The sequence below is a fragment of the Procambarus clarkii genome, chromosome 44 (genome assembly GCF_040958095.1).
Source record: "Procambarus clarkii isolate CNS0578487 chromosome 44, FALCON_Pclarkii_2.0, whole genome shotgun sequence".
Lineage (NCBI taxonomy): Eukaryota > Metazoa > Arthropoda > Malacostraca > Decapoda > Cambaridae > Procambarus > Procambarus clarkii.
Window position 1 is genome coordinate 9811771 of NC_091193.1, and position 18541 is coordinate 9830311.

General features: G+C 38.8%; 1 protein-coding gene across 2 annotated transcripts; it reads right to left on the reverse strand.

Annotated features, from left to right (window-relative positions):
* Positions 1-5926: 5926 nt before the first annotated feature.
* LOC123745249 (methylosome protein WDR77) lies at positions 5927-18366 on the reverse strand. Of its 2 annotated transcripts, none has more exons than XM_045725577.2 (8): positions 18159-18366; positions 16112-16202; positions 15218-15396; positions 14084-14238; positions 13130-13302; positions 11855-12059; positions 9236-9313; positions 5927-6334 (listed from the first exon to the last, which is right to left on the reverse strand). In XM_045725577.2, the coding sequence occupies exons 1-8, from the start codon at positions 18225-18227 to the stop codon at positions 6226-6228; spliced, it is 1059 nt and encodes a 352-aa protein (XP_045581533.2). In that variant the 5' UTR covers positions 18228-18366; the 3' UTR covers positions 5927-6225. The 2 variants fall into 2 exon arrangements, with proteins under 2 accessions (XP_045581533.2, XP_045581532.2); XM_045725576.2 differs by having other exon boundaries at positions 16112-16205.
* Positions 18367-18541: the final 175 nt, after the last annotated feature.

Consider the following 18541-nt stretch of genomic DNA (forward strand, 5'->3'; position numbering starts at 1 on the left):
GCTGTTCAAGTTCAAGTATGTTTATTGAGACAAGAAAGAAATACATCTCAAAGGGATAGAGTAGCTTAGGCTATTTCTACCCCCCTTCAATAGTGACATATATATACTGCTCTAGTTAGCCCTGGGATTGCATATATATATGCAATTCCAGGGGTAACTAGAGTATATATATGTGTGTGTGTGAGGTGGGGGATTGCTTCAAGAATTTGTAATCTTCTTACATCTTGAGTTTTGTCTATTATACGAGTGTTTTATTCAACATTTCTCTTATTAGGGACGTCTAGATGTTACCACTGCTAGGCTTAGGCTCGGCTACAAGTACCTCTGGGAATTTGTAACATCTGCTGATGTAGATTTGACTAAATGTAAACTCTGTCAGCAGAACTATTCGCATACTTTGTGTCATTATATAATGGAATATGAAAAAATCGCGGAATTTAGAGATAACACCATCAATAGTGTCCAAGAAATGTGTAAGTACTTCATTCATAATGATGTGCTGCCCGAAATCTTAGCGAAGTATCCAAAATTTGCTTACTGTAGGTAATGCATGCACATGACTGTAAAGCTGCCGCCCAGGTGGGTGGGTGTGCAGCAAGACTAGTAACTGTGTAACTTAGATGTAAAGTGCCTTGTATAGTGACTGTTGTGAGCCTCTTGCTGAATTACTTGTGACACAAAAGATTATTGATGTGTGTATTTGTGTGGGTGATTAAATATGTATATGTATGTATACGTATATATATGTACATGTATGTATGAGTATGTGTACATGTACACATACACATGTACATGTACATAAAGGGAGCCGGTGGCTGAGCGGGCAGAACACTGAGCGCGTGATCCTGTGGTCCCGGGTTCGATCCTGGGCGCCGGCGAGAAACGATGGACAGAGTTTCTTTCACCCTGATGCCCCTGTTACCTAGCAGTAAATAGGTACCTGGGAGTTAGGCAGCTGTCACGGGCTGCTTCCTGAAGGTGGAAGCCTGGTCGAGGAGACACTAAAGCCCCGAATTTATCTCAAGATGTATATATAATATTAATAATTTTGTAATTAGCGTCAAAAGATTGTTATTTGCTTAGCTAAACGAACTAGAGGGTTCAGTTCCTAAACCGATTATGTGCTTCTGTAATCGTTTACACCACCGCCCACGGGATGGGTATGGGGTGCATAATAAAGAAATTGAATTGGGTGATGTCATGGGCTTGTCTCATATGATTTCTGGGGGCACCGGATTGAAGACGACAGGCCAAACGCCTCGTCAGCTTGGTCAACGTCATACCTATTTACTTCGATTGAAGGTTACATCCTTCGTGGGGGGCAGGTGTACATGTATACTACGTTTGACTGCTGTAAAGGGTTCTCCGTCGGCTTCGGACTGTTTTTGATAAGGAGGTCGGTAGTCTTCTTGGTTTTATAGATTACTATTAGGTCTATGTTTTAGTTAGGAGTTGTGCTTTTTACTCCTTTACGGATTATTTCTTCTTTTTTATGTCCACTGTGCATGGTTGATTTGTAATATAATTTTATTGGTGTTGTGGATTCTGTTCTTGGTTCAGGATTGTACCACTGGTCCAGGTGTCTTATAGTAGTGTTTATTTCCAACCCGTCCTCGACTCAAGCTAGTCCATTACATCCAGCGGTCGACCCCACAGACGCATTCATAAATTTTTACATGCTGTTCATTCAAAACGGGAATTTTCTCAAGTATAAATTAATCAGCCCGCCCTCCAAACAAAGATTCAAGAGTGATTCCATGCACCCGCCAAACCCCTTGTTTATGAATGAAAAACGGGCTAGAAATAAGAGCCTGCTTTATTAGGCCACTAAAGCTTTAGTATCTTTACAATAATGTAAACATATCGCTAATATAATCTCACCAACCCACTGTACTTCATGCAAATAAAATATTATTATTACGGTATTAGTTGTAGTTGCAAGAAGTATAGTGGGTTGGCGAGATTACATTAGCGATATTGTTACATTCTTGCAAAGCCACTAACACGCATAGCGTTTCGGGCAGGTCCTTAATCTAACATATCATGTAACATGAAAAAGTCAATTGTGTCAAGGTTTGATATGAAAAAAAAATACTGACAGGTGATCACACTGGTAACGATTAAGTACTTAGTCTTAAGTACTAATATTGGGGAAGTGGGTATTACAAAATAGTGAGAGTTTGAAGCACAAGGTAGGAAGTAACTATGAGGATGAAATTAGGTACTTTTTTTTGTTTTACTTTTGAACAGGGCATTTTTGTTGGGCATTTATGTTGGGTATTTTTTTTTAATTCATCAGAGTTAGTTCCAAAAACTGGGCCCTTCGAAATGTAACACTAACAACTAGTATGCCCTGCCTCTGGAACCTACGGGTTCCAGACAGAGATCGTCACAGCCCTCTTTCACCCGAGGCCGGCTTCCTTCATGACCAAGCAGAAGAGTGATAATTATTAAATACAACAATTATTATTATTATAATTATTGTTTTTAATAATTATCACTCTTCTTTCTGCTGGTCTTGAAGGAAGCCGGCCTCGGGTGAAAGAGGGCTGTGACGATCTCTGTCTGGAACCCGTAGGTGCGGGACTGGGACGTCCACCTCCTGGGGCTCGTGCGGCCCAGGCTCTGCTTCAGGAGGCAGGGGTCGTTCTGGCACTTGCTGGGGTGGCTCTTCGGCCACGACCACGGCAGTCTCCGGGTTTGGAGTCCCTGTGCCTTCTTTCACCAACTTCGAGGTCGTGTAACAAACTAGGCTGTTGTAAGAATTATTCCAGAAGGTTCCAGAAGTTCGAGTAGGGACCTGACCTCTCAACAACGCCCAGTCCCCTGGGAATTAGCAGGTCTGAGTCACAAATGGCGGGCATCTTTGTTCATAGCTGCGTATAATGAACCATCCTATAGTATTCAGTAATTTAGAGAAAATTAGCCTTTATTCATTTTGCATTAAAATTGTATTGTATAATAGTACTGGATACAATATCAAGAGTATTCTAATTATTGAGTTTAAGTCACCATCAGTGACGTCACGAATCAGATCTAACTTTTAAGGCGGAGTGACCGGCGGTCATAGGTCAGCAGGGTTGACATGTCTAGTATTTCTCAAAGTTCAATTAACCATTTTGGGGATCGGGAACAGCTTTGCCGTTAGATGTTTGTGTAACTTAATTGAAGTAAAATAATTCAACCAGTCTGGATCAATTCAGTACAAACAGAGGTTAATTGTTATAACTTAACCTTGCTAAAGTAACTGGGTAAGCGATGCGGAACAATACAATGTTCTAGTCTGGGCGAGATCAGACGAGGACAGATTAGTGTGGTCACGGAAGCAGCTGGGAGAGGTCAAACATCTTACCTCTCCCCGAGACCAGCCCAACATCTTAGCTGGAAAACATAGAGGTATAGTTGCTATGGTTATGTATAGAAATAGTCTTCTCATTTGCCATTCAGGTCAAGTAGGGAGTGTTAAAGTGATAGGGAGTGAACAGATTTAGATTTTTGTTTTAGTTTTCTTTTAATAAATTAAGTTAATAATTTGCATTTTTATTGTTTCCATTTGGTTATGTGTATACTTGTCCTGGTCACGTGGTCCACACGAGGCAGAGTTGTATTGGGCGCCGATTCTAACATCGAATCGGAATTATCATTACCGTGTAATTTATTCCACACTCAAGGTCATCGTATATAGTGGGGATCAAGCCCCTAGGTTGATTAATTAGCGTGATCGATCCAGACCTCGATCATTGCTCTTCTTTTTACTGGTCTGGTGGTGGCAGCGTAGAGGCGACTCTAGGGTTTTGATCAGAGCTTAGGTCACGTCATACTGGGTGTAGAATCCTAAGTCGGTCAATCGTCTTAGGACCACGTGGCGTGGAGTTGGCTTTGGTAAAAGTTTTGGAGTCCCTTGGTAGAGAATAAAAAGTAAGAATACGGGTAGAGGGAGTAGAAGGTAGAGAAGTAGTGAGAGGAAACGCAAACCCGAGTTACAGTCGACTCCGGAGCTCACAGTTCCTGCGACGGCGCTGGAACCAATCGTATTGGTGTTTGCCTTTCCATTGGAGACTTTCGGCGCCGTGAAGAAATTTGCGAGAACAACCTGTTCTCGCAAATTTAGTAAGTCAATATTGACTTATTAAATATGTGCATAGGTGACATACTTAACATAATAGTTTCCCTTGAAAAGCTTCATAGAAAACACCGACCTTACCTAACCTACTTAGTATGTTAAAATAAGCATCTTATAGCTTCACAATTACAATTGTTACTTAACCTATTATAGGTATAGGTTAGGTAATAATTGTAATTATGAAGCAATAAGATGCTTATCTTAACATACTAAGTAGGTTAGGTAAGGTCGGTGTTTTCTATGAAGCTTTTCAAGGGAAACTATTATGTTAAGTATGTCACCTATGCACATATTTAATAAGTCAATATTGACTTATTAAATTTGCGAGAACGGGTTGCGTGAAGAGGGGAGGGGACCTGCTGCCTGGGTAACAGCTTCTCATCCATATCAACCTACCCTGGCTTTGCGCCCTGATGAGGCCTCTCTAGACCGACAACCAGAGCGCAACACTATCGTCTCCTGAGACTGACAGATGTCTACTACTAAGTTGTAACTGTTGGTGTGTACTGGTATGTATGTATGGTTTGTTTTCCAGATTCCAGTACCATGCATTCCCTCTGTTCCACATTCTGGAACTTTCCTGTTTGTAGCATTCTGTGCCTGTCACATGCAAACCTGAGCACGAGGAGTCAAAGAATGTTCTTTCACATGATTGGGTGGAAATATCTGCACGTTGATCAAAAACGACATTTTCCCTTCTTAAGTAAATTAAGGCATTTTTTGGACGAGGATAACTGTAGTCAACCCCTTTTACTTACCAGAATACGTCTGCAAATGCCCTTTGCATACATTGCACACATGTCCTTTCTTGTGTATTTCTGTACGATTAGTCGGTTAGTTACACTTTTTTTCTCGCCATATTCCCCCTTCCTGAATTTGTAGTTCTTGTGTAGTTTTACCTTTGTCAATAGCTTCAACACCTTTGCCAGTATTATTCCCCCCACCCCAACTCTGCCTAGAGCACTGGTAAGATCTGCATATGCATAATTCTTTGGTAATGAAGCATATTATTCAGTTTTATAAATATGATCCCAGCTGACATATGGTAGTTACATACCCAGATAAAATTGTTAGCTTTAGTTATTTACCTGCGGGCCTCTATCACTAGTGACCTCGACGAGGACAAAGCCGGTGACTTATTGAAGGTCCCCTTATTAGCCTGGATGATCCTCTCCAGGTGGGATTTAAAACAGAGGTTTTGGCGTTTGCGGCTGCTGCAGGTAAGCGGTTTATAACCCTGTGGGTGAAAATGCATTTCCTATTCTCAGTCCTACATTTGAGGTTTGATGAGCTTGAAACCGTCGCTCCTCGTTTGTTACTCATGACCTTTTGAAAAAAATTGTCAATCAACATCCTCCAACTTGTTCATTTTAAGTTTTAATGAGATCCACCCTGTCATGCCTGGTTTGCAGTGTTAGGCCTGTGGCCCTCAACCACTTGATACCCGAGATGACTTGGCTTGGAATGATCTTTGTTCCCTGGTGTTGCATTTTCTCCAGAGCAGTTATGTGTTCCTGCAAGCGAGGTCTCCATGCCTGGATCCAGCATTCCAAATGGGAGTGCACCAGATTTATACACTTGAATCACAACCTTTTCCTTAAAGTCAAAGGTACACTTTATTATTCTGAGAGTTTGGTTGGCCTTTCTGACGGCTGCTCTTACCTGTTGTGTAACTTTTAGTGAGTTTGCAGCAGTGACAACAATTTCGGTTATAGTCCTGCACTGATACTTTCATAAAATTTTACCATTTAATAGCAACCTATCAAGCTTTATAAAATTACATTAAGGATGTAAAAATTGACCCAATTTTTTAAAGTTTATTAACTGCATGATTTTTATGAAAAATTAATCTTATTCATACATTGTAATGGGATGAACATGATAGTATGACAAAACGGTCAACATTTCTAAAGACTGGATACAAATTTCCCAGTCATTAGACTTGAAATTTTTACTTTAAGAGCAATTTATTAATTCATGTGAATTTTAATGGTATTAATGAGACATGAGTGCAATGCAACGTAAGTACCATATTACTTAGATATGAAAAGGGAGGGGGGGGGAAGGGGACGTGTTGCAACAGACTGACAATGCAGAAGGATTTATATACAATGTATTAAGACTTGCTTATCCCATCCACACGTAACAAGGCATTCCGAATCTCTCCAGGACACCCCTCTGACAAAATCATCATGGCGGTCATCCTCATACCTGGAAAAACATCTGTAGGTCAGTTATGTTTTCTACCTAGATTTCAGGTGATGAGAAAAATTGAATAAGTGGAATATACATATATATTCTTCCTAGCTGGAATAAGAGAAAAATAAAGTTGGTGTACAAGGAAAACCATAACAGGATGATTTAAATATACAACAGAGAAATACAGAAGGCCTATGTGTGACAGTTCCTCATTCACTGGCATTAAAGCTAGTTTAGGCCTGGAGCTTGGTTCTAGTGGTTTTACCAGTTATAGTTTGCCTTGGTGACGAAAGGCATTTACTTCAATGCAAGAGTGCCAGTTTGATTCTCAATACTGTGCACATAGTTTTCTGTCTACCGACTTCTTTACCTGGGTTTCAGTGGGTTTGGATACATAAGAGATTGGGTGAATCTTGTTCCATTCCCCTCAGGTCATAGTCCAAGCGGACAGTGTTCACACCTTGGTGGTTCAGATCCACCAAAGTGTGACCATCCAAGACAGTCCATACCCTCTAGGTAGAGACTTTGATCGGTCAGAATTTTGAGTTTCAGCCACTTTGCAATGTCCTAGGTGGATCTCTTTTTACACGAGGCTTCAGCTTCTGGTACGAGGGATACATTCTGCTTCCTATAGTTTCCAGGCTGGAGATATGATGGTTGTGTCATTTTCATGTATCTTATATGGCTGTTTTCCACACGCTTGGAAATATATCAAGACTTTTTTCTGCACACGGAAAAAAGAAAAAACCCACATGAAACCAAACAGTATGGCAGGAAGTGCAAAACAGCCTTGTTTAAAAGCAGAATTGCAATGGGCATGATGAGAATTTTATAAACATTAAGAGCCCAAAACTTTTCATCTAAACGTAAGGAGCGTAACTACCTGCTCTCTCACAGGGTTCAAGAGAATTTGATAAATCCCTGCAAAGAATCAACAAGGAGGTGATTCATAAATCAGATTGCAAGCAGCTGTGCTTAAAACCCTGATTAACCAGATCAGCTAGGAGGCCTATTCAGAGAATCTTTGGGGACAGATTCCAGGAACCAACAGGTAAAACAGGTATGCTTCCTGGCTCCTCAAACTTTGACCACTTTAGATTTTCGGAGAATTTTCTTCCTCTTGGGATTAGTATCTACCTGTTATCACCTTTTACAAGACTTTTGATGAGCCAATCTCAGCTACCATTATCTTGACATTTTTGTTGATATTGTTTTCTATGTTCGGGCCTTGTGTTTTATCAAGCTGCTTATAATTCTTCTGAACCACCTTTCTTTCATCCAAGATATTATTTGATGCCCCCTTAATGGTTGAATCACTCCTATAGCAACCGCTGTTCAAATCCTTGTTGCAGTATTGTGTTATGACCCCAGGTAGCCTCGTGAAGTCAGTCTACCAGGTGAGAGTTATTCTGCACACCTAACCAGAGATTTGAATAGCAAAGGAAGGAAATTTATTAAGTAAACGTCAGTGAGTGACTTAAAAGAATACAAGTAGAGGATGAGCATCTTATAAAAATTAGATGGAATAAGATTCGACATTGTGACGTGACGTGACGGACATTGTAACATCACTCGAGTTGCCACAGGTGTCAGGAATGGACGTTTGTCACCATCTCCTGGGAAGATGGAAGAATACGGTTCTGGATAAAGTATTGAGTAAAGGCTACAGTGTACAACTGGTGAAGAAGCTGCCGAGGATGTGACGTACGTCATTTCTCGGTGGTTATGAAGATATTAGAGGCGACTGAAGCCTAAAGGGTGGTTGTGCCTGTGTAGATTAATGTAAAATATCTTCGACTGGAGGAAAATAAGCAGGTATTTCTGCGCGAGGCCTGCCAGGCAACTTCGTGTGCTCAAGACAGGACTAAAAGAAGCTGTGAGAGTGTCCTAAGGATTTTGTTCGATGACCAAGAGTAACGCCATGTCAGAGCGGCACAGGGCAAGCGTCGCCACATACTGGAAGTCCTAATATGGTCCCTAATCATCAAACAACCTAAAGAGAAAGAATAGAGTTTGAAAGAGAAAAAATCAGCCAAAAAATTTAAAGTCCCAAGTTTTGTGAGTTGTGACCGACTTATTTGTTGGCCAATTTCATTCTATCTTCACATAGTTTGGTAAACATATGAATTCTCCAGGATGTAAAGGTTACAACAAAATCAGATAAAGAAAATAAAAACTAAATTACTAAAAAAAAAATTGGGGGGACATTGATGAAAGTAACATTAACATTGGACAATGTATTTATATGATTTATAACAAAATAGAGCATATTAACAGTTATTATTTGTTATTATGTATTATTCAATGATATAAAGGCACCAACTGCATATCCACTTTGTGGACACTTCTTACTACTATTCTTTGAACGTCTGACAGGTGCTTGCATATCTTACCGCATAATCTTTCAGTTCCAATTATTAGGAGCTGTTCTCTTTATCAACAAAACGTTCTTATTTTTTAATAAATTGTCTAAAATCAATATCTGAAAATATTTTGATGAAAGTTTCATGACACTGAAGCCAGTAAGTTGAAGATTTGTTTAACATTTTAAAGTTATTTTTACACAATTCAAATTTCTCGCTACTGGGACCCCAATATGCATGGTAATATGCACAGTAAGGGTTAAGGGGCTAGCCCCTGAATGTATTTCCTAGATACTGGGCCCAAACACGAGCTAATTAGCTATAATGTACTTAGTTGTAGACACCTTTCAATCTTTGAATTGGTACAATAAGGCACAGATATTGAATGGAAACCTGCCTGAAGGAAACACTGAATGTGACAAAACCATAAAGAATTTCCCTGACGAGTACATTACAACAAAACTTCAAAGCTTTAAAAAAATAATTTAAGTACACCGATATTGACAAAATATTGTAACTACAGTAAATTAGAACAAAATAATTCACTCACTTTAGGTCAATCACTTCATTTGTAATATCGACGACCAAAACTTTGGTATCATTTCCACATACAGCCACCAGTGTTGGTCTGGAAAAAAATAAAATAAGACAAGGGTATTAACATTAATATTTACATTGACTCCTCAGACGCCTGAGTGAAATCCGAGCTATGATCAACTAAAACACGAATCTCCCAGTCATCCAACGGAAACCACTACTTGGCTCACAGGCTTACCAAATAAATATCGAGGAGGATGATCTGCACATTCACCAACATGAATTTGCCAAATAATGTGGGTACTGTCCTTTGTGTACCATTGCATATAATTGTCCAGCTTGAACTTTAAGGATATGTTAACATTAATAGGGATTTTTCTAACTTTTTATCTTTAAACAAGAGGGTGCCTAATCATGAGTTATGAACACATTCCAATACTGACAGACCCTTCTTGCAAGAATGAGCAAAGTGGTGACAGCCACTTTCAGAAATCTCTAGTTGTAGAATGAGAGAATAGGAAATTATCTTATTGTTTTGAGTTATTTTTCTTTTATCTGATTTTATGGGTAGCTGAATTTAATGCCCTTTTGTATTATCCAGATATGCAATTAACACTGGACTGATACCATGAGGACTGGTCAAGAGAACTCTGCTTCACAACCTTATGAAGAGAGGAAGAAGCAGAAGGGCTATGATAAAACTGTACAAGATCTTGAGGGTAATAAAGTGGATAGAGAAAGCTTATTTAAATAAAAAGGGATAGGACAAGAGGCACACTGATATAAGCTGGATATGCAATCGCGTCAAAGATGTAAAGAAGCTCTCATTCTCTATAAGGGTGATAGGAAAGAGGAATGCATTGAAAGAAGGTTGAAGCCAATTCCACCCGCAAGTTTATAAAGAAATATGATGAAAACATTAAGGGTAAAAGAAGGCGGGGCATAAAGAGCTAGATTTCGGTCACCCATAGTCACTGATAGGACAGAACTTCTTGCAGAGGTCGAGCTTACTGGTTCAAGCTCACTCTACTGTATTTGTCATCCATCTAGTTCTTTTTCGTTTCTTATCCATTTCTTTGAATGTATTTTTTAGCCAGTTCAGTGAAGACCTTAGTCAAACTATTCCATGCAGACGATGTCACAAAAACGTGGCTGGAGATATGATGACCAAACCACACATCAGAAAATGAAGGAACAATGACATTTCTGACCATCCTGGACCATTAGTGGTCCAGGATGGATTAGTCAGGAAATGGAGAGTGGAAAAAAGAGAAATGTATACAGAAAGAGTACCGATGAAGTTTTAGCTTCATTAGAACGCAAGCGTGTTAAGTACCTAACGTTTATAAATGTGGTTGACATTAACCCTTACACTACGTAAAACTGCCTATGAAGTTTTGAGCAACTGATGCAAAAGTGCACGCATCACTGCATGTGCAGTTTTGGAGTACTACGCAAGATTTAAATGGCCCGCGGATACACGGGGTTCACATCACCTCTCCTCAGGGCTCTTGTAAACTCTTTTTTTAAATCGTGGGCAACATTCCCGGGTGTGAGGGCTTCAGTACTGAGTTAGCCTCAAAGTCTGGCGCACGCAGCATGAGCTCACAGCACTGCTGTTCAGCTTGTAACCACAGCATTGCCTAAAAATGCAAAAATATATGTAACTGGTATTATTTAGTAATGATAGTATTACAGAAGACCCCTGACTGATATAAATGACCAGGATTCTGATAATAGCAGGATTGTTGTGATAATTTGAACTGTGCGGTGCGAGGAGTAATGGTGAGGGGTGGGAGGGCTGTAGTGTAGTCTGCCGAATCTATGTGGACACCTGTTGCCGTTTGCATTTGCTATACCAGCTTAGTGGTTCACTATGGTGAACAAAACATGCAGATATTTATATAACGTCTGTATATAGTGAATAAAAGCAAAAACAGTATGGTGGGATGAGAATGTTGGCAAGTGAGGTAAGGTGAGGGAGCCAGTGGCGGGCTGGCTGGAGTGTGCTAGCCACGCCTCATTGCTTTTTGACTCAATATCAAGCTTAGTGGTTCATTATGGTGAACAAAACATGCAGATAATTATATATAACCTGTGTATATAGTGTAATAACTGCAAAAGATTTTATTGTTTTATGAACATAATTGAATCAATAATATGCACACCATAATTTTGAGTACAGCAATAATTCACACTATATAAATGTATCAATACACACTATTCAATAATATTATTGCAAAAAACTAAGAAAAAACCAGACACATTGAAATAATTAGGCAATAATATCTTTGTGGTAACTCCCGCCTCACAGCTGGGGCGGAGCAGACCGCCTCTGACACTTGATCTGTCAACGCCTCTTTTGCCGGACCCCCCCCCCCCCCCATCTATTGCGGTCAAAATATGACTTTTTTTATTATTTTTCCCGTGATCAGGGAACACAAATTAACAGGTTTATAAGAATTTTTTTTTATGCGCCTGTGGGTGACAAAGGCCAAATAGTCCAGAGCAGTTTGGGGGTTAATACAAAATGGATCATTGAGTATATGTGGCAGGACTATAAAATGCTAGAATTAGAACTAAAATTTGTGCTCATTTAATTTTAAAATTATAACTGATGCTAAGAACGTACCTTGTTGGATTTACTGCAAGTCTGTACAATGGTCTGTTAAGTGCTTGAAATGAGTAAATGCTACAGTTCAGATTTTTTGTATTGCGCAAGGCCACTGTTCCACTTTGAAGACCAACTAAGAACTGATCTCCAAATGCACTGCCAGAATCTGCATTTCCTAACCATGTTACACACTCTGGTTTGTCGTCCCAGTCACGATATATGCCTGTGGAATAGAAATTGTTGCTAAAACACACCTAAACACTTGGGTCATTGTCAAAATACAGAAAACAGTGATGAGTTGTGTTGGGTAAAGAGGCAAAAAGAGTTCTCTTCCTGCAAAACAAAGTACTGAATTATAATATTGAGTTCACATGCAGAAGTAATTACAGTAAAAAATTGGCAACTGCCTTAACGCAACAAATACAACATTAAAAAGAAATCACAGAACCCTTTATGAAGTTTGCATAGCTATGACAAGTACAAATGGATCCCAGATTACACACTTATTATCTTGAGATGATTTTGGGGCTTAGCATCCCCACGGCTTGGTCCTCGACCAGGCCTTTTTGTTACACATCCCCAGGAAGCATCCCCATCCCCATAACTTTTTTATATATACATATATATACATAGAGAACAGACAAATTGGTCTTGCATATTGAATGTTGGCATACTACACAGCTGCAACATTAGATAACAAGTAATGTTATACAATAGCTTGGCACACAGACAAAACACAGCACACTTGGCAACTGTGGGGTAGCTCCCTTCCCCAAACATACTAGACAAACAACAGTAAACAAAGCAATATGGCCATAATCAAATTTACTTGTGGTCACTGCAATAAAAACTTAAAAGACTAAAGCAATGGGAACGTAGCAACGGCGAGGGTAGCCATGGTTTAGTCCACACATGTGACCCCACATTGTGAAATGGAGAATACCAAATACTGTATGCTACTGAACGAAGATGAAGTGTAGTACATATTATAACAAACTAATACTTTTAAATAAAAGTGCAAACATTAAACTGAAGCCATCACCTAGGTGATGGCTTCAATTTAGATTTACCACTACCCACACTTTCCTGACAATTTGTAAAGACCTTTGTCAGGCAAGGGATGGGAAGCAAGGCCACAAGAACCTAGCACACTATCCCTGTGGATAGTGTTACTCTGGCTCCAGAAGCATCGGCAATGAATGCTCAGAAATGTTATTTAATATTACAGTACAGTACTGTCATCACTATATTATTGAAATGCTTATTTATTACCAGTAACAGATTTATACTTACAAGATGCAGGTTTCTGGCACCTTAAATCCCAAAGAAGTACATTCCCATCCATTCCAGATGAAAGGAACAGCTGTTCATTTGACGGATGAGCAGAAACTCCTGTAATTTGTTGAGAGTGCGCCAGTGATAATAAACGAACAGCAGTCGATGTTTGACAATCCCACATCCTTATGCTGCAAATAAAATGGAAATTAAGAAAATCAGTAGGAGCAATGAGAGTCAAACATATGCTCTGGGTACTCCCAGAGAAGTATTGAAGATGAACGCCTAGACCATACCCAGAGTGCATGGAGGCAATGCATGAAGACCCTGACTTGGCTTGAATTGAATCCCAGGCTGTATTGCTTTTACCTTGTCATGGTGTAGTTGTCCAAGGCTATTTGCTTGGGAGTACCCAGAGCATAGGCTCGAATCCTCATCACAGCTACTGATTTTCTCATTGTAATAATATTAAATAAAGCTTATGTCTAATACAACTACTGTAATAAGCTTTAGAGAAATTAGTTTCTAAGGCCCAGGATAAGGGAAATGCTGTTATGGTAACAATATGTATTTGAACACTTAAGTAGCAATGAACAGGAATGATAATTCAATAAAAAGAAATGATTACAGTACAATGACAGGTAGTAATTTTGTACAATTTTATGAAGCCTCGGAAACTGTAGTAGTACTTGTCTGTCATGGTGCTGCTGCGTGCAAGGTAAAATGAAGGTCGAGTCACTCCAAATACCATTTACCCCCTCTACCTTTTAACTTTATTCCTTCATTCCATTCCTACACTGCTTCTCCACCCTATGCCCCACAAAAATAAACAAGAAATATTTTATTTTTAGTTATTTGCTACATCTCGATAAAATCATTGATACTACTGTACTTATTAAAGGTACACAAGTGAAACTTGGCAAGTGAAAAAGGACAAATGAGACAAACAAAATTAAGATAAGAACTTATTACCTCATATCTGATGATCCAGTAAGAGCAGTTTTCCCACTGCAGGTAACTTTAACACAGGTAACAGCATCCAGGTGATCGTCCACTCGACACATACTCGTCATTAGTGGTCCACTACTTTCCACCGTTATCGATAGAAATTCTACAGAACCACAATCCTGAAATAAACCTATTTATAGTGGAGTATTAATATTTCCTATGTGAAAAATAATTCTGTATTTCCCAATGTGATTTTAAACATTTAAGTTAAAATAGAGGCAAGTGGTTGTCTTCAGACAACATACAGCAGCCCCCCCCCCCAATACAACATAACATTCATTCCTAAAAACACATTCTCTAACCAAAGCCTTATTCTTCAACACTAATACCAATTGGAAAATTCATACATGAATGTAATAGAGCCCATGAACATCACACCAGAAATAAGTATCTCCGATATTCTCAAAGTAAACCTATTGATACCATGCCATACAAATAAAGGGACCCAATATATGGAATACCTTTCCCAATGAGAAAAAAAATGAAAAACTTGTACATATATTTGAAAGTAAAAAAATGTGCAACTAGCATATTAATTTACTATTTAGAAATACAGTTACAACTCCAATATTTCCTATTATCACCACATTACCCTATTAATGTTCATACTGCACAAATTATGTTAACTCAAATTACTACAATTCTTCAGTTACCAGGCTGTGTAAATTGTTTATGTTTAAGCTTCTGAATGCCCTTCTTATGTTTGATAGTTTCTAGTATGCTACCAATATCTTATTTACATGTACCTAATGATCAGAGGTACATGTACCCTAGTTTGAGAACCAGATTTAAACCAAATTTTATCGAGCTATCAAGGTGAAGAAATAATGAAACCCAATACTTATTAAATTAATATTAAAAAATAATTATAACCAACATTCTTCACTTTCCTGATTTTGCCCAGCCTTCACCTACCTTTTAAACACAAGTCTTGTGTAAGAATTTAACAAGGACTATTTGGAGACAACATTTCACCTACAAAGTCTACTCTTAGCCTGCTTCTGTACTTTGTTGTCAGCACTTTGTGCTCTGGGAAGAAACGAGAGCAAGAATGGGATGAGAAGGGGTTAGGTTTTGGGAAATAAAAAATCTTCATACCTGTCCTATTAATATTGTCTTGTCATCAAGAAATACCCCATCAGCAACTCCTGAGCCAACTTCATATCCAACAACACATTTCTCAACATTTGGAGCTAGCGCTACATCGTCGTAGTACCATATGGAACCTCCCCAGTAGCGCCCAGTCAGACTGCTGCTTCCCAGGAGAAGATGTCCATCTGAATTAAAGAAAGAATTTATAATTCTAAACCTTCACAAGTGCTGATCTATGATTTCACAGGCTTTCACATCTCAGAATACAAATACTGTATAGTAAGATACAACATTCTTAAAGAAAACTTTGTCATCTTAGTTTATATACTTTTCAATGTCTTAACCTTCCACAAAATTTGCTTCAGTAGTATGGTCTATCAGCTTTGCAATTTTGCATCTACACAACTGGGAAAACCTCCATCTTCTCCCTATTATATGATATTCTAATATTTAAAATTTAGAATATCTAGCCATTCTTACAATAAACAAAAATCCAATTGGCCAAGTTTCAAAACATTATAGGATACTACAGTATTTGTCGATATGCTTATTTGTGATCGACATATAGCTCTAAGCCCTTCAAATGCTATGGGTTCAGTAGTAGAGAGGTTTTCTTCTACTTTTAATAGATCTTTGGCTTGATGTACTGGCAGGACAAATGGTTGGCATGTTTCCATTAACCTGATGCTGCTGTTCACCTAGCAGTAAATAGGTACCCCAGGAGTTAGGAAAGTTTAGGGTTGCATCCAGGGGGTCCTATCCAGGTTGCATACTGTACCTACACAATGAAGTCATTATATCCTTACAAGAGTTGTGTAATGAGCCAAAATCAATAAAATACACCATTTTCAAAATTGTCAAGATGAATTAAAAATTTAAAAAAGGTTTAAAATTACTAACTTTTATTTATAGTAACAAAGTCCAGATGCTTGTCAACTTGGCAGGGAGTAGTGTCAAGGCGATGTTCCATATCTGGGGAGGTCGCCACATCCTGCTAAGTACACAAGCAAATCAGTACATAATCCATAACCATTAAAATACTGCATTCAACTATAGAATTTGTCTTCAAAGAAATTTGATGAACTGATGTACCCGCCAACATTGAACCTGAAATTATATTCTGGTACTTTAGAAAGGAATTATTAAATGCCAGGATACACATCCTTTATCCAGAATGATTCCCTCTACAGTTTGATCAAAGTACTGTATCAAAGTTGCCAGAAGTGGTTATTCAACAGGTTGAAGCCTGTGATCTCTTAACACTTGCACCGTGTCCACCGAGATAGCTTGTTTGATGGGTGTTGCAAAGAATTAAGATTTAGCAATATTTTTACATTTTTAATATCTTTTCACATTGCAATTTGATCTAAAAACAATTGAAATTCTCATTACTGTACTGCATACCAAATGGCTCGTGCAAGAGATATGTACACAAAGGTGAATTCACTATGTAGAATACTTCTCAGATAGTAAGCTAGTGTCATTGTCTTAATTCTTGTGATGTTGATCGGCCTTAATCCCAATTCCAAATACTGAACCATTACTTTTTTATAATTGTTTATATTTGATTAGGTATAATCTGGGTGTGCATGCCAATACAGTACAGTACAGTACAGTATTCCTCTTCTGCCACTTATAGTTCTTGGAATTAGGCAGCAGCTCAGTGAAGGGCTACAGTGTCAAGTCCAATATTACCTCAATTATAAACAATACTGTATTTGTATAATTTTGTTTATTACCATCTTTCTAATTTCATACACATTATTGAGCATTTAGATAAATCCAATGGTTCTGATGTTCTAATACAGTATAGTTTAAACTAAACAAGTGGTTCACTTATGATAACTCCACTAGGTACAACTTTTCTATGCAATTCTTTATGTGGTACCTCTCACCCACTAGACTTGCATAAGAATAACATCCTTGGGTAGGGATGACTGGGCACTGATCCTTCATCTCTTCATTTAGCAGTAACTGGGGGGACCTGGTTGTGAAGGAATTAGTACAGTATATTGCGACCCGAGGCACACAAGACGAGATGACCCACGGCAAAGAACTCCTTGATTGCAGCAAATGCCAGTCTCAACACTTCTGCTCCTCTATCCTCGAGTGCACACAAAGAAATAATTAGTCAAAAAATGTGGTGTGAAAACTCTCCAAAGTCATCCCATTTAGGCAGAGAAGTTTCTGTAAGGGAAAACACCAATGAAAGCATTTTACAGGTACAGTAACAAAGACATTATACAGCTGATGCTGAACACACACTTGCTTGACATTGCATAATACTGTTGTACAGGTTAATTAATATGCACTCAAAATTTGCATCTACATGTGAAAATGTGCAAGTTTCCTGGTTGCATCGGCTAAACTTGGATTAAAGCAAATCCTGACCCAGTAAGGAAACTATAATATACTTATTTAAATGTTAACAAAATTATAATCATTGCACAATCATAATTAACCTTAACAGTATTTTAAAATCTGCTTCCCTCTCTTTTGTGGAAATGTGATAGTTTATATATAAAGTCAAGAACATCTATTGTAATCAAATCAACAGTTTCCTCAAGATGAACTCAAAAGTAATTTACAAGTAATTATGATGTTGAGATACACAAGCACACGCAATACTGATGTTAGTGTGTAATATTCGTCAATTGTGCATACTTTTGTCATTAATATCAATACAGGTATTACTAAATTCCTATGGCTGTCCAATTTGGGTACAAAGGTTAATTACCCTACAGTACAGTAACTATGAACGTAATTATATCTATACTTCAGCCCAAGGATCCATCAAGTTAAATTAGGCTATCTAGCGACAAAGCTATCCAATAGTGGCCAAGTGTAAGACAAGTGTGCCCGCTGCTCTCGACCCAACTGTTAATTTACTAAAGATACACTGCACCAAAATAAATCGCTGCAAAGACCATTAATTATCAATTTATACCATGTCGGAAGCCTGTTCTGGGGAGTTGACATCCATATCAGCGTCTTCTCTCCCAGGCGGATGGGCCATTATGAGGAGAGTACAAAAGGCTGAGGCCAACGGTGGGGGAATGGCGGTGGAGGGAGCGAGAGAGGGAGGAGTGAGCCGGAGATCCCCATGCGGCGGCTGCCACAGCTACCGATCATGTGCCCCCGGCAGCCCTCCCTCCCCGGCCACCCAGGCAAACCCCAAACAACACCCTCCCGTTCGTGACGTCATTATCCCCCACCACCCAGTCAGGGTTCTCATTGGCTCCCACCATCACCCGGAGCCAATCACAACTATTGTTTAGATCTGTGGTAAATATACTCGTTTTCGTATAAAATATATATTGTATTTATATT